Raw genomic sequence first — 23,772 nt, forward strand, 5'->3', positions numbered from 1 at the left:
AAGATGGGTGGATTATATTGATGTTGATAGCCTGGCTGTAATATATAATGCAATTTTACGACACATTCTCATTATGGGAAAGTGGGCAAAGTATCCAAGAAATCACACTATTACTTTTTCAACTTCTTGAAGCTACAGTTATTTAAGAAATCAACCAAAAAAAAAGTTAATAGATTGTTTTCTTTAAAGGCCGTCTACAGCTACAAGCAGATCGCCATCAAGAACATATCCGAGCTAGAGATTCATTAATTCAGTCATTGGCAACACACTTAGAATTGGATGGCTTTGAACGTGGACCATTCAGTGACAGACAGATTAAAAATTTTCACAAACTTGTGAAAGAGAGACAAGAACAGGAAGCAGAAACTGCCAACCAGCTGATGGTAAATAATTTGAAATAAAATGTTTGCTCTTTTGTGTTAGATTTTGTTGTTTCTTTTAATTTTTGGATGAAGTCAAATCTACACTAACATAGGAAAAAACTTTTATAGAAGCAAATTTGTAAAAGTTCATAAGGATGCAAATAAAAATAAGATGTAGCCCTCTTTTTTTGGGAATGAGGAGTCCTGCGGATTGAACCCAGTTCACACCTGCTAGGCAAGCTCTCTACCACTGCACTACATTTCCCAGCACTTTTTAACCTGATTTACTTGGTTTTATTTTGAGATAGGCTCTTGATAAGTTTTGAGGCTACCTCCAATTTATACTCTTGTGGCCACAACCTCAGTTTCTGGGATTATAGGCATGTGCCACTGTGCCTGACTAGACTACGTTTTTTATTTTAAGTAAAAAAAAAATTTTAAGGCTGATTGCAACAAAAAGTTTGTTCATAGTAATTAATGGTTACCTCTGAATCACACATCTTATGTTTATAAAAGTATTTTTCTATATTTTCTCTAGTGTACATAATGTTATTTATTTTATTATTATTTATTTTTGGTGGTAATAGAGATTGAATTCTGGAGCTTTGCAGTGAACTACATCCCCAACCTTTTTCAGTTTTTTTTTTTTTTGTACCGGAATTGAACTCACAACCTCACTCTTGCCAGGTAGGTGCTTATACCACTGAGCTAAATTCCCGGCCCGTCGAGTTTTTATTTGAGACCACATCTCACTAAGTTGTCCAGGCTGGGCTCAGATTTGGGATCCTACTGCCTCAGCCTCCCAGAGTGCTGGGGTTACAGGCATCTTTCATCATGCCTGGCTTACAGTGTTACTGTTGTGTGAAGAAACTTTTTCTAGATAAATTGTTTAGTGAAAAATTACTGATACACACTCTTTACATGTATGTATTTAGAATGACTTTGTAGAAAAAGAAACTCTGAAACAAAAACAGATTGATGAAATAAGGGATAAGAAAACGGGACTGGGAAGAATAATCGAGCTAAAATCAGAAATCCTAAGTAAGAAGCAAAATGAGTTGAAACATGTGAAGTGTGAACTACAGCAGCTGGAAGGATCTTCAGACAGAATTCTTGAACTGGACCAGGAGCTCACAAAAGCTGTAAGATGTTTAAGAAATCTAATAATCTGAAAAGTGTAAGATATTTAAAATCTTGCCTTCTGAATTATTATATCTATTGCTACTAATAAGATTTTTTTAATTTTAATTTTCATTATGTTTGCAGTATATCATTATATTTGTTGTGAAAAGTTAGTGCAAGTGAAGGACACATCTCAATTCCTTTTTACACTCTTTCCCTGTTCTGCCTCACGCCTCGCTCCATCTGTGGGTCTTCTTTATAAAGGTTCTGTCTCCTTGTTTCTTGTAGATTATTATAAACAAGTGTCGACTTTTTCTGTGATCTGATATAAAATGAATTTACCTGAATATCTTAATCATCCAGCTCTTTGGTTCTAAAACCCAAAAAGTTGAAAATTAAAAATCACCCAGGGAGGTTTTTAGATAGCTTAGACTTGAGAACTTTCACACCTTCCAAACCTCAGTCTCCTGAGAGTGAGACATGGAAATACATGTTCCAGACAGAGCAGAACTGGGTAACTGTTGTAAGCATCTTGGCTAAGAACTGTGTTTTAAAAAAAAGTATTTTCCCTCTGGAGTCTACACACTAATTTTAAATGGTTTTGTGTTGATACCATTGTTTTATGTGGTGAATGTTCATAGCTAGTTTCTTTTTAAGAATCTCTAAATTCTCTTCCTTGTTTCTAGTCTGTCATTTCTCCACCAGTATAGAGCTTGGCAAGCCCTCTCTTAAAACCCATCTTTATAATTTAAGTAAACATTAACTAGACCTATCTACTAGTAACATAATTTTAGTAAGCTTTTCCTTAAAGCATGCAATAGCCTATGTCTCTTTTCTCTTGTTGGATGTAAGCAAATAGTCGTATTGACCATTCTGAGTAATTCATAGTATACTTTTCATTATTTTAATTCTGATGCAAAATATATAAACCTCTGCATTTGTTTGAATTCTTGATTAGGAACGTGAGTTAAGCAAGGCTGAGAAAAACAGCAATATAGAAATCCTGAAAGCAGAAGTGATAAGCCTTCAAAATGAGAAAGTAGACCTAGACAGGACCTTGCGTAAATTGGACCAGGAGATGGAGCAGTTAAATCATCACACGACAACCCGTACCCAGATGGAGATGCTAACTAAAGACAAAGTATGAATTTCCTTTCTGTTTGAATTATACTGTTGGGTGAACTATTGGGCAATAACTGATAGAGTGTGACGTATTTATCTGGTATTGGCTTTCTATATTAAGGGAAGTGAGCTACACACTGTAAAATAAACTTTAAGTTTCAAAGTTGTTCATTGTTGTTGATGTTGTTGTTTTGTCTTTTTGAGGCAGAGTCTCGCTATGCAGTTCAGGTTGACCTTGAACTCAGTATGTGACCCAGACTGCCCTCAAACTCGCAGTGGTCCTCTTATCTCAGCCTGTGGACTGCTGGGATTATAAGTGTGTGCCACTATGCCTGGCTATTGTTGTTTTTAGACAAAGATTGTGCTCTGTTGCCCAACCTGGCCTCAAACTCCTGGGCTCAAATAATTCTCTTGCCTCGGCCCTGAGTAGCTAGGTTTATAGTTGTGCCGCTGTGACTGTCAAAATTATTTTTTAATTATAAAAAGTTAATACAGAAGTACACATCCATAAACCACAGGACAATTGCTGTTTACTTTTTTTTTTTTTTTTTTTTTTTTTTTTGGTACAAGAACTCAAACTCAGGACCTTGTGCTTGCCAGGCAGGTGCTGTGTGTTTACTTTTAATGTATGGAAGTTTTAAAATTTCCTATTTCTAGACTTGCTAATCTTCATTTAAGGCTTAGAATTACCCCCTTGCATCTCTTTCTGTGGCAGCGCAAGATCAAACTCAGAGTCTTGCTCTTGGCAGGCAGGTGCTGTTGCTGCCACTGCTGCTGAGCTGTATCCCTGGCCCCCACTTGCAATTTTATAGATTGTTTTCTTTCTTCTTTTTTGGTCAAAAACTAGTCAATCTGGAATTTGTTTTTGCTTTTGATACAAAAATTGAGATACAGCGTTAGTTTTCTAAAGTGTTTTTGTTTTTCTCTTACAGACTGACAAAGATGAACAAATCAGAAAAATAAAATCTAGGCATAATGATGAACTAACTTTACTCTTGGGGTATTTTCCCAACAAAAAACAGCTTGAAGATTGGCTCCATAGTAAATCAAAAGAAATTAATCAGACCAGGGATAGGCTTGCCAAATTAAAGTGAGTAGTTGCAGCATTACCATGGTAATAGAAATCCCTTACTTTATGCTTTTATTTTTCATTGTTTTAAATAATGTATTGTCATGAAATGATATGTTATTAAATGGTTATTAAATGGCCTACTTTTTGCAAGTTAAGTAAAATGGTAATTGGTATTGATTGGGGTCTCTTCTCCTTTGGAAACATGTAGATCTTAGTTTAAAGGATTAAAATTCTGAATTTAAAAAAAAAATTTCTACTATTAACCCATTATAAAAAGATCATTTTTGTCAGATACAATCTTAGATGATGGTTGAATAAAGAGGGTCAAAAATTTACTCAGTTATTAGGGAGATGATAGATTAGGCTTTGCTCATGTTAAATATGTACTTGTTGCAGAAGGTCCTTTAAGGAATAGAATATTGAAGCTTGAAGTTCAGGAGACTGGAAGTTGTTGTTAAATAATTGACATTAGAATATTTTGTCACCTTGGGAGAGCTTTGCAAAGCAGAGAAGGGGTTACAGTAAACTGCTGGGAAGCACTAGCTTTTAACAGGTTGCACACAGAAGGAGAAGAGCAAGTGAAGTAAATAGGGTGTCCCTGAGGAGCCAGGGTGAGAGCCCAACAGGAGCAGTTTCTGAGGTGCCTTGGGAGGTGATCCTTTCAGGAGAGTGTTTGCTGCTACTAGAGGTCAAGTGAGACAGGGCTGCACTTCATGCTTCAGTTACCAATGACTTTGATGAACAGTGCTAGATGATGAAAGTATCATACATATCAGTTATTTTGTTCTAGGTGTTTAGTGTGACTCACAATGGATGGCATGATGAAGTACATGTGTGTTTACATGTTTTTCTGAAGCAGGTTTCTGAAAATAGTTTTTCCCTTAACTTAGAATCTAAGGCCATGAGTCCCTGAAGTCAGGCAGAACTTGTACATTTCTCTAGAGTTGGCCCATCAGTAGGACTGGCAGTTGGATCAGTGTCCTGTAGGAAACATGAAGGCAGGAGTGGACTTTTTTTATCCTGACTTCTGAGAAGAACTTTGGGTCTGGGAGTATAGTTCAGTGGTAGAGCACATGCTTAGCATTGTGCAAAGCCCAGTGTGAATTTATTGATTTTAGAAAATTTGGTCATATACCAAACCTTGTGCTTTGTTAAAAGAATTTGTCTTAATTATAATTGACACTTGTTTTGTTGTTGTTGTTGTTGTTGTTTTGTTTAGCAAGGAACTAGCATCAGCTGAACAACATAAAAATCATATAAGTAATGAACTAAAAAGAAAGGAAGAGCAGTTGTCTTCTTATGAAGATAAGCTATTTGATGTTTGTGGTAGCCAGGATTTTGAAATGGATTTAGACAGGCTTAAAGAGGATATTGAAAAATCTTCAAAACAGCGAGGTATGTTACCAACTTTATATTACCAAAGCACTTTTGAATTTTCATTTATAAGTAACTGTTAAGGGTGGGAGATTTAAATCCTTGTAATGGAGCCAAATGCCTTGACTTTTTTATTTATCTATTTATTTATGGTTTTTGTTGGTTGGTTGGTTGGTTTTTTGAGACAGAGTAGTTCAGGCTGGCTTTGAGTTCACTTTGTAACTCAGGCTGTTCTTGACCTCACGAGGATCTTCCTGCCTTATTAGCCTCCTGAGTGCTAGGATTATGCGTGTGACCCACCATGCCTGGCTGCCTTGACTTTTAATAATGGCACTATAACACACTTGACTTTAGATAATATATTAATACCTTCCTGTGTTCCACATTCATCATCAGCAAAATGAACAGCTTCCACTTAGGGCAGTGATGGCATACCTATGACGTGCGTGCCTCAGTAGGCTGTGTGCACTGAAAACCCTACGAGGTTCGCCATCACTGATCTAGGGTATTAAAAATAGGTGCAAATAGGATTATAAGTAAAATCCTAAAAATAGTTTCTGGCACATAGAAAACTTTCAGTAGATGTCTAACTTTTCATATGTTAAAAGAAAATAATTAGGGGCTGGGGATTTAGCTCAGCGGCATAAGCGCCTGCCTTGCAAGCAGGCAGTCCTGAGTTCGATCCCTGGTACCGATAAAAACGAAAAAGACAAAAAAAAAGAAAATAATTTATATAAATCTAAATGTATTCTATCCTTTGGAAGAAGATTTAAATATAAGAGACCTTTTATTTCATTTGTAATAGGCTTGTAAAGTAAGAAGAACAATTATAGTTATAGAAGTTGCACATTTTTTTCACTAGAGATCTATTGATTTTCCTAAAATAGCTATGCTGGCTGGAGCCACAGCAGTTTACTCCCAGTTCATCACTCAGCTAACACATGAAAAGCAGTCATGCTGCCCTGTCTGTCAGAGAGTTTTTCAGACAGAAGCTGAATTACAAGAAGTCATCAGTGATTTACAGTCTAAGCTGCGGCTTGCTCCTGATAAACTTAAGTCAACAGAACTGGAACTGAAGAAAAAAGAAAAACGTCGAGATGAAATGCTGGGGCTTGTGCCCATGAGGTGAGAAAGGGGTTTATCATTACTGTGTGTGCAGTGGTCATGTTGTAAAGGATGCTCATAGAGGGGCTGGGGATTTAGCTCAGCGGAATAAGCACCTACCTTGCGAGCAGGCAGTTGTGAGTTCAATCCCCGGTACCAATAAAAAAGAAAAAGACAAAAAAAAAGGATGCTCATAGAGCGCTTGGTGTGTGATAGATTCATGGTAAGGGTAGGTTGAAAAATAAAAATTAAAGTCAGAGTTTTTATACTCTGAACTAATATATTCTATTTCATATTACATACTATAGTAGAATCAATTGTTTAGTTTAAAGCTAAGCTTGTAGCCAGGCATGGTGGCATGTACCTGTTACCTCAGGGAGGTGAGGCAGGAGTGTCACTGCTAGTTCAGGACCAGCCTGCACTACAAAGTTAGGCCATGTCTCCAAAAACTAACTCAAACAAGCAAGCAAGCTAACTAATCAGGAAGTATGTATTTTATGTGTTGTGTATGAGATAGACTTGGCTTAAGAGCATAAATTTTGGGGGCTGGGGATTTAGCTCAGTGGCATAAGCGCCTGCCTTGCAAGCAGGCAGTCGTGAGTTCGATCCCCGGTACCGATAAAAAAGAAAAAGACAAAAAAAAAAAAAGAGCATAGATTTTGACAGATTTAGAACTGTTTGTTGATACTTTCTTAATCGAGCAAAAGAATGAGAGTACTTAAAAGCTCTCCCCAAAACTAAATTTTAAACTATATTTGTATATAGTGATTTCTCTGGTGTTGCCCAGAACATAGGGCACAAGGCTGTCCATAGAGATTATAAATGTATGACCTACACTGTGCTACTTACACCACAAGAATGGGCTAATTCAAGAGAAAACCTCTCAGAATTAGTTACAAAGGTGGTTTTAGTAAAGTGTTCAAACAAGGCAGGCATGGTGGCTCACGCCTGTAATCCCAGCATTCGGGAGACTGAAGCAGGAGGATTGTTGCGAGTTTGAGACTAGCCTGGGCTACAAAGTGAGTTCAAGGCTAGCCTGAACTGCATAGAGACCCTGTCTCAAAAAGACAAAAAAAAAGGTTCAAACAGATGCATTAAAAGACAGACAGTGAGTCCAGAATTGTGGGGAAGGGGGATATTTGAGAATGAGGAAGGAAATGGAATATAAAACCTAGAGAAGTTGGTAAAGGAGGAGGTAAACCTCAGGTAAAAGGAGGGGGAGAAGGGGAATAGAAGTTTGTGCACCGGAAAGGGGAGTGTGACTGCAACCAAAATGTTATCTGGAGTTTTTTGGACTTTTGGGATTATTTGTGTGGGTTGACTTGAGTCCCTCACATTGAGAAAATAGGGTTACATATGTTCAGGCCTAAGGATAACTCACTCTTACAGGTGATAAGGAGCCATTCTAAGGGATTTAATAGAAGATGTATTTTAGGAAAATAAATATGATATTAATGTTAAAATATATTAATAACATTAAATAGATTTGAGTTAGAAAATCTCTACAAGCAGAAAAACTAAGAGAGTATGTTGTCTAGGAAAACCAAAGAAAAACTTCAGGAAGGGAGAAGGAAAGTCCATGATGTGCTTTGCAGCAATCAGCTGCTACTGTGGTCCTCATGGTTGTCTACAGTCTCCTCTGGTGTAGTTGCCTTAGCTTTACTTAATATGCTGTGATCAGAATAGACCCAAGGTCCATGGTCAGCAATCAAGTAGGACACAGTGATAGCAAGTTTCTTCCAGGATTAGGTGATCTAAGGTACTATGGCTCCCCTGCCATTCCGTCAGGGAGGATCTTGGTGCCATGTGTGAGTGCCCCACACAGAGGCTACATGATGAGGATCTGAGGACTGTGGGTGAGTTTAGAATAGTTTGCAGCAGTCAGCCTTGAGATTATCGCAGCCCCGACTGATAGCTGGTCTGCAGCTTCTGTCAGAGACGCTGCATCAGAAGCAGATCTCCCCAGTCTTCATATCTGAGAAATAAATGCTCTTGTGTTAAGCTGCTAGCTTTCGGAGTGTTTTGTTATGCAACAGTAGATAACTAATAAAGCAGCAAGAACGAAAACCAGATAGTGGGGCCACAGAAAGAGTGTGATAAGATAGAGCAGTAGTTTGAGAATAAAAAGGAAATAGAGTAATAAGGTATTATCTTGAAATGAAAAGATCAAAAATAGATAAAACTTTAAGTTTATCTATTAAAACTTTAAATTTAAAAATATCAAAAATTAGATAAAACTTAAAGTTGGTAGAAGGAACACATAGAAGAAAAGTGTGGTGTTAGGGGTTAGTTCTGTACTCACTGACACATGGTGCTATGCATTAGAGCCCTTGCCACCACAGCTTCCCTCCTCAGAGTGAGACACTCCTAATGCACTGCTGTCTCCGCAGTTCCTTGTTTTCTAGTTCTGGTAACTTTTCACTAATTGAAGAAGAACTGTAGCATCTTTTATTTATTGTATTAACAAACCTTCTCAAGTCTTAGTGTCTCACAGCAACAATTCTTTTTCCATAGCTTTGTGGGTACCTGGATGGATTTCGTCTGGGACTCTCAGGTAGCTGCAGTCCAAGGTGGCAGGTCATGGAGTAAAGCTACGGCTAAGAAAGATCCAGAGGAAGCACTGATTGTTCAGTGAGGGCACACATATTTTAGACCTGTTTGTACTAAAAGAATCACAACATGAAAACAAGAGGAGGCTAAAGACAGACCTCAGTTTCCATACCAGGCTCTGATGGGTGTTGTTTTGATGAACTGGAGAAGAAAAATGAAAAGGGAAAGGAAAAACGAGAAGACTCCTCTCATTTATATATTTGACAGTTTTCGGTGCGATAAAAGAGAATAAAAAGTAAAAATAGCCTTTATTCCAAGGACATGGAGAGGAATCCATGACCATGACCGCCTGGGTCCCTCTGTCCGGAACTGGGAGTAAGGGATATATATATATATAAAAAACCTCTGATCAGGGGTGGTCCTTAGGGCGGGCATTGATGATGCGTGAGGAGCTGATTGGAGTTTTCTTCACATACAAACAGGAAGGGGAGTTGCAGTTAAGGCTGAGGAAGAAGCAGGAAATGGTAGGCATTCCTACTTTGGCCTTACACCATGTTAGATCACTGCCATAACTGTATAGTAATTTATACTAAGGCAAGAACCTTTCATTCCCATTCCCATCTTTGTATTGTTAGGAAAAGGGTGAAGTCTCTCTCTTAATTACTTTTTGCTGAAAGGGGGCACTGTACTGTGGTTCAGCAAGGTTGACCGGATGATGGTTGACACCCATGTAGAAGGTGGTACCAGGTGTTTCAGCCAGAACAACTTTATCATTGGTGAATGCCTGCATCTTAGACTGGAAAAACAAAGAGACAAGGTGTTATGAGGAAGCAGACCACTGTCATATTTAAGGACCCAGGGAAGGTAGAAGGAAAAGGGTCTTTGATTTAAATATGCTGTTCCATCAGGACCGCGGTAAAGTGGAATTCTGAAAAATAAGTGGGGTTGGGAGGAGTGAAGTTATGAGAGGTAGTTATTTCCCTCATCTTAAAAGGTAAAAGTTAAAAGTGTAGGTAGGTAGGGCTTGTCTCTGCTCCAGAAGTTGAGCTGGAAAGAATAAAAGGGCTGGGGAGGGCCGTGACTGTGTCACTGTAAGGGAGATAAGAGCCTAGGCCCACAGGGAGCGCACGTTTGACTGAACAGCTGAGGGTTGAGAGAACTAAGACAGTTGTGACATAGAACAACTTGAAGATGATCTTACGCATGATGTGGAAGTCTTTAGGAAACATTGTCAAGAGCCCTGTTGTACAAAAAGATAATTAATAGAATATAAGGGATTAGGAACCACATTGGATAACAAAACATGATCTACCCTGAATATTATGGCTGTGGGGCTTTGGTGAGATGGAGATGAGATTACTTCTCAGAATGTGTAGAGTCCGGGGTGTTAAGGTTAGGAGGGCACCACTTAGCTGGAGTGATGTGGAACCAGGATGGCAGTCCAGTGACCTTGACCACTGTTGAAGTTTTGAGGAAGACTGAGTGGGGGCCACTCCGTTTTAGTTGTAGTCATTGGGATGATTTCCTGTAACAGGACTTTAGTAACTATATCAGTAGTCTCCCTGGTTGTGGAAAAGGCTTTTATCCATCCTGAAAAAGTACAAACAAAGGTGAGAAGATATTTAAGAGTTCTGTGGTGGGGCAGGTGTGTAAAATCTACCTGCCAGTCCTGACCAGGGGTATGTCTGCGAAATTGATGAATAGGAAAGGAAGGGAGTGGTATGTGTCCCTGAAGATAGGTTTTACTATAGAGATGACAGGTGTAACTTGTTGAGACCTCAGAGTGTCTGGGTCAGTCTGCATAAACAAAGGAATAAAAAAGGCATTTTTAAGATCTATGACTGTAAAGTGAGTGGTAGAGGGAGGAATATGAGAGAGCATGGTATAAGAGTTGGGCACCACTGGATGGATTGGGGTAATGGCATTGTTGATTGCTCCAGGGTCCTGCACTAGATGATAAGACCCATCAGGCTTGAATACCAGGAGAACGGAAATATTATAGGGTAAATGGGTAGGTTTAAGAAAACCATTGTCTAAAAGACACTTGATTATAGGTTTAAGTCCCTGTAAATGTTTGGGAGTTATGGGATATTGAGGAACACAAGGAAAAATTGAAGGATCCCTGAGATAAATTAAAATAGACATGGCATGGGTAGCACTGGTGGGATTGGAGGTATCTCAAACTATGGGATCGATCAGAGAAGAAGGGATGGGAGGGGATGGCTTTGTGGTGCACTGTGAGGGTGTTTGGAGGACAGAGAGCTGTGGGGAGGTAAAGGAGAAGTTAAGCTTTTGAAGAAGATCCCTACCTAAAAGGGATGTGGGACATGTTGGAATTACTAGGAAGCTAGGAGTAAAGAAAAGAGTCTGGAACCTGCATGGAATAGGCCCTGCCTGCAAAGGCTGCATAGGTTGGCCTTCAACACCCACTATAGAGACTGAGAACTTATTAACAGCCTGAAAACTCAGGAAGAACACTATATATGGCCTTTATGTCCACAAGTACAGAGACTGTCTTACCTGAGACCTCCTGTGGGACTTGGGGCTCTGAGAAGGATAACTTAATGGAGGGCTGTGGATCCTGAGTCCCATCAGTCTTCAGCAGCAAGTCCAACTAGGTCAGTCAGCAATGAAACCAGTGGTGACGAGATCTCTTATGAGGGCAAGGAGTTAGAGGATGGCTTACCCGCTCTCTGGTGGCTGGGGCAGTCATTCTTCCAATGGCCCTTGAGATTGCCATAGGGGCAAGGCCCCAGAGGAACACTGGGGTCGGGACACTCTTGCCCAATGACCTTTGCTGCACTTGAAGCATGGTCTGAGAGGAGCTCGGGCAGTTCCGCCTTGTTTTGGCTTTCCTGTCTTGGGAGCCCCAAGTGCCACTGCTAAAAGATCAGATTGTTGTTTTTCTTTTTGATTTATATCTCTGTTGTTGAAAACAAAGCCATATTAAGAAGGTCTCCCTGTGGGGTTTGAGAGCCAAGTTTAGCTTTTTGTCTTGGGATCTAGCCCACAGTGGAAGGTATCTGTCTCTTCCATAGTCACATCTGGTTTTCTGTTTTGAGGCCCTAGCCCTGTCTGGCTTTGTATAATAACCCAAGCTGCTGTGAGTGATAATGGGCAGAGACCGATCTGACAGGCTGAAGGGGGTTGAAGTTGTTGAATGGCAGTCAGGGATACTCTGTAGAGCTTTTAACTAGTAACCCTCAGTAGACAGCAGGCATTCTTATACAGCTTTAACTCTAAAGGAGACAAAGGCAAAGAATCAAGTAAGTATGCAGGAGTCACATAATAAAATCAACAGGGTATTTATGATTATAACTTTAGTAATGGCTTCCCATAAGAAGGATAAGGATAAAGTCCAGGGAATTTTAGAAATTGACATGTCATTCATTTGTTATACACACATTTAGGTTTTACAATTTTATAAGTACCTCTTGTGCTGTTAGAATGTCTAATGCCATCTGATATTTGGAGGATAACCTGTTTTATTAATTTTACCTTTTTATTTAGAAGAGATCAGCTGTGGTGTCATTTAATGCCACTTAAGTATAGTTAATTATGACCCCAATATGCATCATATAACCCTTTTCTGGAAAAGATCTGATGGATCCCAGCAAAAGGAATTTAGAATTATCTCATAATTTTAGTTGTTGAACATTCAGAAGATCAATAACAGTACAGTGTAGTAGAGACAGTAAGCTTAACATAGAACATTAAATGGAACTCTTGTTTTCTATTAATCATGGGTGTTTTAACATTTGAGAACTGAAGAAATTTGTGACATTGTCTGGACTGTTCGCTATTTAAGCATGTCTAAGTATAACATATACATTACATAAATTTTTGTTTAAAAATTATCATTTGAAAAAAAAATGATCATTTGACTGGTGACCTTGTGTTGGTCTGACCTGAATCTCCTGGCTGGAGCACAAGAAAAAGGCATCTGGATCTGAACAAAACACTTGTCATCATAAACAATCCCAATTTTATACCTGAAGGCAGGAATATACCATCAGATCAGCAACAATAAATTGTCTTAGTCACATGAACTTTAGATGAGATATGTCCCATGAGGTTATGGAGATTATTGGGGCCTTCGATTAATGAAGAAGAGCTGGATAAAGTTACCAAGTGGCCACTTTCTTTTTTATCAGTTGAAGTCCTGTCCAGAGTCTTCTCACCCCAAGGGATTTTGTTTAACCAATTCTAGCATGATTTTGACGAGTTGGCAAACTAGGTAGAAGCATGTTTTTTAAATCTATAACCCAAATAAACCTTGATTAAATGGTTTGAAAATGCAGAAGAAGATGAAAGATTGTTGAGCTCAAATAAAAAGGAACAGCTATTTACAGAGCAGGCAAATGGACAGACAACAGATATATAGCCTGACAATCTTGCAAAATCAGAGTGCACTCAAATATATTTGGCCAACTTGAACTATAATAAATAGACTAATGTGAACCTTTTTGTAGATCAATTAAGAGATCTCTTGAAATAATACCAGAAAAGGAATCTAATTTATGGCTAATCTGAGATAGGTCAGAGAGGAAAAAAGGAGCATGAATATTAACTAATCCCGCCAGGGCCAGCCTATTCTCAAAGTGGCAGTAGAGATTGAGGCTGAGAAGGCTGTAGAGTAGATGGCACCGAGTGGCCAACCGTCCAGCAGGTGTGTGTAGGCAATTACCCAATGATTGGCTACAAAACAGCCACTTGTCACCATGGGACAAGGAAACACAGGCTGTTGGCAGGTTACCTTGTGACCCGCAGCAGCCTAGCTGCTGCCAGTAACAGTGAAGGAGCGCAAGATGGCAGCTGGTCACCGTGTGACCCGCAGCAGGATGGCTGCTACTGATTGCAGGAGGAGCTACAAGGGGGCAGCCATTGACCCTGAGACCCATCACAGATGGCAGTGTCCTGTCACTTGGCAGAGGGTTGCAAGATGGCATTTGTCCTCCACGAGAGCTGCAGCAAGATGGCTGCTGACAACCATGTGGCCTACTGGAAGGCTGGAACACATGAGACCGTGTATGGTGAGCCAGCAGAGAAGGCAATGCAGGGGAAGGGGACAAAGAATCTTCCAATGAAACAGATGTCTGGAGTGGGAGGGATTGAGAATTTGGAGACTGGGGAGAGATGCTAAGGGAAGGATTAGAGGCCGCGGGGTGGCACAGGGGGTACAGAAATCTTTAGGGTCCGGAGGGGAGAGATCCTGGTGGAGCAGAGCGAGCCAGAAGTATTCAGGCCATTATATAAGACAGAGTGGGAGAAGGACACGTCCTCAAAGTGAAAAAGGCCTAAAAATGAGAGATTTCTGCCAGCTTGCCACCATTGTGACAAAAGCATAAATAAAAGATCAGCTTTTTGGTTTTTATAGCATTGAGGCAAGAGCACCAAGGTTATGAACCAGGCACCTCAGAGGTGTGTTTTTCGGGGGGATAGGGAGTAGTCCCCATGACCAAATTACAAGAGTGGAGAGAACAACTTGGCCTCGGGACATAAGAGCTTTAGCTCCCCCAAGGAACAAGCTGTCCTGGGTCACACTTATCAAAAGAGGTCCTCACAAGTTTTGAAAGTGTCAAAGGGGTGTTGGGACTTTCCCACAGAAGAGTGCTGGGCGGGGTGTCAGGGAACAAAACAACAGTTTTGCCTCAGGCTGTATGGCTAAGGAGCAAGAAAACTGAAAACTGGTATCCTCCTTCAGGGACGGCAGGATAGGTTTTCTGGGCAAGCTTGTGAATTTTAGGAATGGAAACAGAAAGCCTTGACTTGAGGGTAGCTTACCTGTGAAAATTAAGGAGGGTCATTGTTGCATATGGATTAGCGCGGCATGTAAACAGTCCCCAGTCCTGGAGGAAAGAAAAGGTGTTTCTTAGACGGGGAGCTCCAACCCGGAGGGATTTTTTAGAGCTAAAGCACTCTGCCATCCGAGTTGTACGGTACTACTATGAAAGAGTTTTCAGCGCAATAAGAGAGAGAATATAAAGTAAAAAATAGCCTTTTTTCCAAGGACATGGAGAGGAGCCCAGGACCAAAGACCGCCTGGGTCCCTCTGACCGGAATTGGGGTATGGGATATATATATAACCTCTGACCGGGGGTGGCACTTAGGGTGGGTATTGATGATGCATGAGGAACTGATTGGAGTTTCTTAGCGCACAAACAGGAAGGGAAGTTGTAATTAAGGTTGAGGAAGAAGCAGGAAGTGGTAGGCGTTCCTGCTTTGGCCTCTGCCATGTTAGATCACCACTGTAACCGTACAGTAATTTATACTAAGGCAAGAATCTTTCAACATTCACATATTTTTATTTTTTAAGGTTTAAATCCACAATCAAAGATCAGTAATAAACTAAGAGTTAGTTATTTTTCTTGTTTCCTTCTCCAGTGTGGAAAACCAGTGGCTTAGAAGTGTACAGTAGTCTCATTTCTAATTTTCTAATTCTGCTCTGTTATGCAGCCTTATGGATGTTACTTGACCGGTCGGGTCCTTAATTTCCCCTTTGTAAAGTGAAGGTAGTGACTTAGATGATCTAGTTTTCTTTTAGCTCTGATAGTAATTGGATTCCACTGTCATACACCTCCAGAGTCACTTTCAGAGACATTATAGAGGTGTATTTGTGATAGTCACTAAGCTGGAGGATTGTTATACATTCCTTTTTCACTGGAAAAGGTACCCTTGGTGGCAGCACTGTCACAAGAACTGCATTTGTTTAATAAGTATTTACTTAATAGACACTCTGCTGTGCTCTGGTAATACTGTAGTAGGCAGAATTGTCCCTGTCTTTATTATTTGTTAATAAGGAAAAGGCAGCTAATAAGTAACTATAGAAAGAGCATATAGGTGATGATCAGGAGAAACGCATAGTGGGTGAGGAGATAGGGAGTAGCCGGAAGGTAATGACTGGGGGAGCTGCTGCTGAAGGTGGCATTTGAGTGGAGACCTGAGAGAACTGAGGAGCCAGCCATGTGGTTGCCCTGAAGAGTGCTTCAAGCAGTAGAGTTGCTGAGCCATGTCTGACCCAAAGGCCTAAGGGAAAGTGGTAGAAGATAAACCCTAGGGAGTTGATGGACGGCCATGTCTTATTTTTCTCATTGCTGAGACAAGATGCTTGACACCCTGGTTGCAGGAGGAAAGATTTATTTTGGCTCACGGTTTGTAGAGGTTTCAGTACATAGTCAGTTGGTGCCCAGGCAGAGTGGCCTGGCAGAGGGCCATCACATGGTGTTAACAGTCTGTGGCAAAGCAGGGCAGGCGGAAGGCAGCAGCAGCAGCAAGCCAGCCTCTGCCTGTTACCAAAGCCAGGTTACAAGCCTTTTAATTGGTGCTGTCCATACCCAAGGTGGGGTACTCTTAATGCTAGCATCACACATCCTACATCCAGCCACCTCCAGAAAGACCCACCTATGACCAACGTGTGGCTTTGTAGGAACAACTGGATACAAGCCATAAGAGGCCAGATCCTCTTTGGGGAAAATAATACTTCAGTTAAAGCCCCAAACCAACCTTAATTTGAGCCTACCATTATGAATGAAATCTCAACTGAAAATATAGCTGATTATCAGTCTGTCTAGTACTGACGTGGGTTTATTTATTATAGAATTACATTTAAATGAAAATTCACTTCTTCCCATTTCTCCCAAAATTTAGTTTCAGTATCATATCTTTTTTTACATATGATTCCCTTGGAAAAGGAATGCTAACTAAGAGTAAGTAAATTGAGTTTCTGAAGATAAAAAAACCCAAAGAATAAATTTCAAATGTCTTAATATTAAAAAGATAGATAAGCAGTAATGCATATAGTGTTTTACTTGTTTTAATCATTTCACACTGTACATATATGAAAACATCCCTTCATAAATACACAATTATGATTTTTTCATTGAAATCATGAGAAAAGTTCATAAACCATGAGAAAAAACAAACTTTCAAAATCGAAAATAAGATCTCATAAAAAGTGAAAAGAAAAAGCCAAAATAAGCCCAGAAGAGAAAAGTTTCTTTATTTTTTCTTAGAACAACTATTTTAGCTTTTTTGGATATAGCGTTAAACAAGAAGGCACCAAAACCTGCACCACATTGCCACATTGGTGAAAGGTAGGGTGTGTTTGTGTGTAAATGGATTAAAATTATATGTGTATTTGTAGTTCACAAAGACGTTCCCAGTTGCATGAGTGCTTGGCTGTCATTAGGGTATCATAGCTATGTCAATTTGATCACAATATTCTAGAAGTAATACAGTGAAATCAGTTATACAGTGGTTTGTATTTATTCATCCTTGTGTATGAAATAGGAAAATACCATATTTCATGCTATAAAAAATTTTGTCTGTTGTCACAGATCAGCTTAGGTTGGTGTCTTTCAGTCATAAATACGCTTTTTAAAAATTATTAAGTGATTATGGACTAAAAGCCAACTGTTGAGATTCTGGTTTTTCCTTTTGTTTATGTTCGTTTGTTTGTTTTTGGTAATAAGGAATCAAACTCAGGCCCTTGTGCTTGCCAGGCAGGTGCTTATGCCACTCAGCTGTATTCCTGGTTCTTGTTTATTGTTAAGACTTCCATTAATGGTTAATTTACTTTATTATACCACTTTTACTTTGATAATTTCAAATAAGAATTTGAAATTTTTTGAAAATAAATTTATGAGAGCTGGGGATTTAGCTCGGCGGCATAAGCACCTGCCTTGCAAATGCGTGGTCGTGAGTTCGATCCCCAGTACCAATTTTTAAAAAATTTTTTTAAATTATAGGAAAATAAATTTATGTTTTTAAAAACTTATTCTAGTTTTACTGCTTTAATAGTGTCAATGAAAACAGGCATAAAGCCACTCAGTATCTGCCTTAGAGTAATTCATTAGAGTATTGATAGTAAAAAGGGTGAATAACTTTTGTACCTTAAACCCATGTACCATTTGACTTCCTTTCTTTCTGTAATTTTTAAAATTTATAATTTTGAAATAATTCCTACAGAGAAGTTCTGAAAATAGCAGAGAATTTACATAAACCCATCATCCAGCTTTTCCTGATACTAATAATTTATGTAACCATAATACAGTTATCATAACCAGGAAATTAACACTGATATAATGCTACTAAATTATGAATTATATTTGAACTGCATTTTTCCCCATTACTGTCCATTTTTAATCCAACCTAGAATTTAATGCTGCCTCTAATTGTTGTTTTTCCTGCAGTGTGCAACAGTTTAGTCTGTTTTTGTCTTTTAGAACCTTGATATTTTAAAAAAATTTATTTTACTGCTACACTTTGATTGCTAGTAATGATCACATTCATCATAGGGAATTTGTACCTGTATGTAATAGACCTTGATTCTTCTATTTTCCCTTCTTCTTCCCTTCCTTATTTTCAAAAGCCGTTTTCATTTTTTTCCTTCTTTGACCTTAACATTTTTGATGAATATGATCAGTTAATTTATAGAATAGCTCTCAGTTTAGTAAACACTATAGTGATAATTATTACAAGCAAGCTCTACCAATGGATACAAATATAAGCAGAAATTTGGGAAGCAGAATATTTATACATTGTCAACATAGCTCTTATAAAGATATTTTCTAGCAACAAAGGAAGATACAATTTTACAGTGAGAAAAGTACCTGGCACTGTCTTCATAAAGTAAGATTTACATTGCCAGTAGTAAGACAGTGTGACACTGTATAGCCACTGATACGATGCCCAGGAGAGGTATATCACTTGTGTGGTATTCTTGCCAAAAATACAAAACCTTAGTCCGAATAATGGAAAAATATTAGCTAGATTGCTTTTACTTGTGTGTTTTCTATTAAGGAAAAACATAATTGATTTGAAGGAGAAGGAAATACCAGAATTAAGAAACAAACTCCAGAATGTCAATAGAGATATACAGCGCCTAAAAAATGACATAGAAGAACAGGAAACGCTCTTGGGTACAATAATGCCTGAAGAAGAAAGCGCTAAAGTGTGCCTGACAGATGTTACAATTATGGAGAGGTTCCAGGTAAGTTTATTGTGACTTAGGGCAGAATAAAACTTGTTGTGTGATGTCTCAAATGTGACATGTGACAGTATTAAGCTAATTTTCATGTATAGATTGTGTTTAGAGTTCGGTATCCTCAAGGAGCAACTGGGATTACATTTTTTATTCATTAGTTATGGAAATTACATGATTCTGTTTTTCATTCTTAATCAAATTCCTTTTGTTAGTCTCACTTCAAAACACTTTATTAGTACATGTTTGCAATGTATGATTACATTCATTGTGGGGAATTGGTACATGTATATAGCAAATCTTAATTCCTTTTGGTTCCCATTAATCCTAACCCTCCTAACCCTCATTTGAATTACTAAAAATTAATTTTACTTTTATTCTAACTTTGCTTAAAACTTTTGAGTTATCTTAATGCAGTAAGTTTCTTAGAGGAAATAACTATTCTGTTGTTAAGATGGAACTTAAAGATGTTGAAAGAAAAATTGCACAACAAGCAGCTAAGCTACAAGGAGTAGATTTGAATCGAACTGTTCAACAAGTAAACCAAGAAAAACAAGAAAAACAACACAAATTAGATACAGGTAATGTGATTTGGTCTTCATTATACCCTTAAGACTTCCATATTGCCAGTAACTGGTTTTTTTTTACAGTAAATTTATACCTGTTACATAGATTAAAAAACTACCTTCCAGCTGTACTGTGTTCTTTCCCTTTTCTCAAAAGCGTCACTTCCCCTTTTTTTCTTGCATTACACAACAAATTTGAGGTGATAAAAGAGTATCACATGCGTTTTACCTGTGAGTGGCAAGGAGGGGATTAAGAGCAGGTTTAAAGGCTAGAGTTGTTATACTTTTGTTGCATTTGGTAAGACTCAAAAGAAACGCAGCCTTCTTAGATTCCATATATGAAAATTGGAAGGATGTTATTAATAGTATTTGCTATAATCACTATGTCAATAATGTTTTTGTGCAGTTTCCAGTAAGATTGAATTGAATCGTAAGCTTATCCAGGACCAGCAGGAACAAATACAACACCTAAAAAGTACAACAAATGAACTTAAATCAGAGAAACTTCAGATAGCCACTAATTTGCAACGTCGTCAGCAGCTTGAGGAGCAAACTGTGGAATTATCCACTGAAGTTCAGTCTCTACACAGAGAGATAAACGTAAGATCATTTGTATATGCTTATTTTTTAAATTAGTTCAAATATTTGGTGTAGTGGGCAAAATGGTGGCCATTGTGAGAATCAAATGAAAATGATACAGTTCTTTATGTGGCTCCTGTGAGACAGAATTCATACTGATAAGTAAAGATTCCTGAAAGGAGAAGTTTGGACATGGTAAGGAATATCCAGCTACCTGGTTAAGTAGTGGTCTTTATGTAGGATATGGTTAGTTTGTGGTTGGGTAACTATATAAGATTCCTTCTCTTGTGGGAAGTTTGCATTGTCTGCAAATGCTACATCCATGGCAGACACTCTCCATCACAGCACTGTGTCTGTGCAGTTCCAAATATGGTCTCACAGGTCTTACCAGAACAGTGTGTACTACACTGTGTTTGCCAAGGTTTATATTGATTAATTATATCTAAGGCTTAACCAATTAAGTTCATGAACAGTTTTAGAAACAGCAACCTGACCTAGAGTTTCACAATTATACCTCTATTAAGTAGTGAATAAAATTACTAAATCTGTTTGTCATTAATTCCTGTAAATTCTATTTTGAAATAATTTTTTACTGAAAATTTCCAATCAGTGTATAAAATAGATTATCTTGGATTTGTATTAGTTTTTACTGTTCATAAATCATTTGGGCATTGAAATATTTAGTGTCTCAACAATCCTGTTGAGAGAGATGACGAAATCTCCTATTTATTTATTTATTTTGGTACTGGGCATTGAACTCACAACCTCACGCTTGCTAGGCAGATGCTTATACTTTGGAGCTAAATCCCTGACCCTAAATCTTTTTTATGGAAAAAGAAATTGACAGATGCCTTGTGAGTTGCCCAAGTTCACATACTTAACAAGAGGCAGGGTTGCTTTTCAGATAGATTTCTGACACTGAAGACATTCGGCTTCCCATCCCACCACACCACATCCTAGTATGAGGAGATTCACCTGCGTTGAAGTTATAAATTATGCTCCCTTTATAGACTCAATAGAGACTTTAGAAATAAGAGGGGTCACACCCACATCAGAGTAGCACTGTATTTTTATTACCATGAAATAACTGCTTAGCAGACTAAACTTCGGTTCAGAAGCACCTTTTTTTTTTTTAGCCCATCAGAGTCTTATGTGAAGGAGACTCCTGGGTTGGATGAACTTTCCTGTTCTTTGATCACACAACTTATGTAGTTGCTCCTGTTAAACTCGTGTCTCATGCCACGGGGTAATAGAGGTAGAGCCAAGCAAGTAAGAACTAAGCAAGTGGCTGATGCAGCGTTGCGTAGTAGTTAATAGAGTGAACTCTGGAGCTCACCAGGGTTAAAATCTGGACCCTTCCTTTACTTTTTTTTTTTTTTTTCCCTTCCTTTACTTTTGTCTTGACCCCAGACAAGTCATTCTCTGTGCTTATTTGCTATTCTGAAATACGGGAATGAAAATTAATGAAACCTTCCTCTCAGGGTAGAGGAAAGGAACTAAAGAGTTCACTTTAAGCATAGCACATGGAAAGTGCTTTTGTTATTAAGACTGAAGTTTGTCATCTAAAATAAGATAATGGGAGCTGGGCGTGGTACACACCTGTAATCTCAGCTCTCAGGAGGCTGAGGCAGGAAGATCACTGCACGTTCAAGGCCAGACAATGGGATATTACATAAGATGTTATGTGTTCTTAAATTTTTAGGATGCTAAGGAGCAAATAAAACCTTTGGAAACAACACTGGAAAGGTTAAAGCAGGAAAAAGAAGAATTAACCAACAAAAAGCATACAAACAACAAAATAGCACAGGATAAAGTAAGATTTCATTTGTTATTTTTCAAATCTCTATATTAAACTTATAGTACTGTTATTTGACATGAAATTAAATAGTTCAGGATAAATAATATTTTTCAGATTAATAATACCCTTCTTTTTTGTTTTTCTTTTTGGTGGTGCTGGAGGTTGATTCAGAGCCTTGCACATGGTAGACAAGTACCCTACTGCTGAGCTGCATTTTCAGCCCTCAAAAAGTAATTTTGACATTAGAAATTCTTGGATTAAATAAGGATCAAGCTTCAAATATTTTACCTTATGATTTAAAATAGAAGTTAGGAACCACACTATTTAAGTCATTCCCATTGGTGATAAAGGAGTTTACATGAGATCATATTTAGTAATGGCATATACTAGACCCTAAAATATCCTAATTTTCAAGTCAATGTTTCTTTGTCTTCTATTGAATATCTTGGTCCCAACCAATTAAGTTCAGTAAGTATTTTTCCACAGCTGAATGATCTCAAGGAGAAGGTTAAAAATATTCATGGCTATATGAAAGACATTGAGAATTATATTCAAGATGGAAAAGATGAGTATAAGAAGGTAATTTAAAACTTAAAGACATTTATTTAGTTACCTTTTTATTTCAAGTGCATCAAGAATTATCTTTCTTTGTAGCAAAAGGAAACTGAACTTAATACAGTAACAGCTCAACTAAGTGAATGTGACAAACAGAAAGAAAAGATAAGTAAAGAAATGGGAGTCATGAGACAAGACATTGATACGCAGAAGGTAGGTCTTTTTGTTTCTTGGTATCATGTAAACCTGTAACGTACAAAAGTATGTATTGAGCTTTAGTATAACAGAAGAGCCATTGAGTAGAAGTGTCAACAGAGAAAAACAATCCTAGTAACATATTTATTCTTTCTTTTTTTCCTCCATTCTTATTTTTAATAAAAAGCACATGTGGCGAAAAAGAAAGAATAAATATGTTACTAGAATTGTTTTACTTCTAATGGCCAGCCTCACTGCTGGATGTCATTTCTATTGCAGTTGCTGTTTTTTGTTTTGGTGGTTTGGTCTTGTTTTATCTGCAGTACTGAAGATCTCACCTCTGGGTGCTTTCCCACTGAGCTGCGTCCCCAGCCCATTTTCTTTATGTTTTACTTTGAGGCATAGCCTCCCTCAGGTGAGTCGGGTAAGCTGGATGTGGTGGCACACACCTATAATCCCAGTATTTAGGAGGGTGAAACAGGAGAATCACTGCAAATTTGAGGCCACTCTGGATTTATATGGTGAGTTTAAGACCAATCTGAACTACACAGTGAGACTGTCTCAAAAAGTTCAAAAATAAAACAACCAAAAAAAATCCCCCCTAAGATGTACAGGGTAGACTCCAACTTGCTATCCTCCTGCCTCAGCCTCCTTAAGTGTTTAATGTATTCTTACTGTCAAATAAGATTTTATTTATATGTCAACATAAAGTTTAGATTTATATGTATGATATTTAAATTTATAGACAGGATCATACCATTTATATTCTGCATCATTTTCGATTTAACATAATTTGATCATACATTTTTTTTTTTCTATTTTTTGGTACCAGGGATCGAACTCACAACCTTGTGCTTACTAGGCAGGCACTTATGCCACTGAGCTAAATCCCCAGTGCTGATAATACATTTCAACTCACAGATACTTTATTCTTGTAAAACTTAGGTTGATTATTTTTTTCCTCATGGATTACATGACAGTGAATATCCTTCTACATTTGTTAGTGTTTTCTTATTCTCACATATCTTTATGTAGAATAAATTCACAGAAGAGGGATTGAGGTATGAGATACTATTTTTCTAAGATACTCTTAAAAGGTACCTGTAAGAGAAATATTTGTAAGTCATTTTGAGGTTCTTTTTTCACTTATTTTTCTCTACAAAGGAAATTATTTAAATAAAGTCATATTGAGAAGCTGTATTTAACATGTTCACCATTATCCAGAAGCAGTTGCCTTAACAGAACAAAGAGATGACTTTTTGAAATCATATTTACCTTGCCAACTAGTGTTTTGCAAGGCTGGGGCAGGGTTCCTCAGAAGGCTTTATACACTCTGAATTAACAGCCAAGATTCATGGTTCCAGAATCAAGGGGTGAAAATGTAAGTGCAT

At 38.1% G+C, this 23,772-nt stretch overlaps 2 protein-coding genes across 5 annotated transcripts in view; one reads left to right on the forward strand and one right to left on the reverse strand.

Moving 5' to 3' along the window:
• Nucleotides 1-23,772, forward strand: part of Rad50 (RAD50 double strand break repair protein) — a 225,834-nt gene that overhangs the window by 165,729 nt on the left and 36,333 nt on the right. For all 4 annotated transcript variants that reach the window (XM_063230593.1, XM_063230591.1, XM_063230592.1 and 1 more), the window contains 12 exons: nucleotides 190-383; nucleotides 1,298-1,504; nucleotides 2,443-2,625; nucleotides 3,539-3,696; nucleotides 4,898-5,073; nucleotides 5,940-6,177; nucleotides 18,508-18,697; nucleotides 19,143-19,269; nucleotides 19,661-19,854; nucleotides 21,536-21,646; nucleotides 22,118-22,210; nucleotides 22,286-22,399. In XM_063230593.1, coding sequence (XP_063086663.1) covers nucleotides 190-383; nucleotides 1,298-1,504; nucleotides 2,443-2,625; nucleotides 3,539-3,696; nucleotides 4,898-5,073; nucleotides 5,940-6,177; nucleotides 18,508-18,697; nucleotides 19,143-19,269; nucleotides 19,661-19,854; nucleotides 21,536-21,646; nucleotides 22,118-22,210; nucleotides 22,286-22,399 — 1,985 coding nt within the window. The remainder of the gene's footprint in view (nucleotides 1-189; nucleotides 384-1,297; nucleotides 1,505-2,442; nucleotides 2,626-3,538; nucleotides 3,697-4,897; nucleotides 5,074-5,939; nucleotides 6,178-18,507; nucleotides 18,698-19,142; nucleotides 19,270-19,660; nucleotides 19,855-21,535; nucleotides 21,647-22,117; nucleotides 22,211-22,285; nucleotides 22,400-23,772) is intronic.
• Nucleotides 8,998-23,772, reverse strand: part of Kif3a (kinesin family member 3A) — a 131,244-nt gene continuing 116,469 nt past the window's right edge. Inside the window, exons 19-20 of the mRNA XM_063230600.1 lie at nucleotides 14,491-14,555; nucleotides 8,998-9,502 (exon numbers count right to left, since the gene is read on the reverse strand). Of these exons, the coding sequence (XP_063086670.1) occupies nucleotides 14,510-14,555 (46 nt within the window). The 3' untranslated portion in view covers nucleotides 8,998-9,502; nucleotides 14,491-14,509. The remainder of the gene's footprint in view (nucleotides 9,503-14,490; nucleotides 14,556-23,772) is intronic.

Source organism: Cavia porcellus, unplaced genomic scaffold (assembly GCF_034190915.1).
Source record: "Cavia porcellus strain 051 isolate PalLab524CR breed Dunkin Hartley unplaced genomic scaffold, mCavPor4.1 scaffold_19, whole genome shotgun sequence".
NCBI classification, from domain to species: Eukaryota; Metazoa; Chordata; class Mammalia; order Rodentia; family Caviidae; genus Cavia; species Cavia porcellus.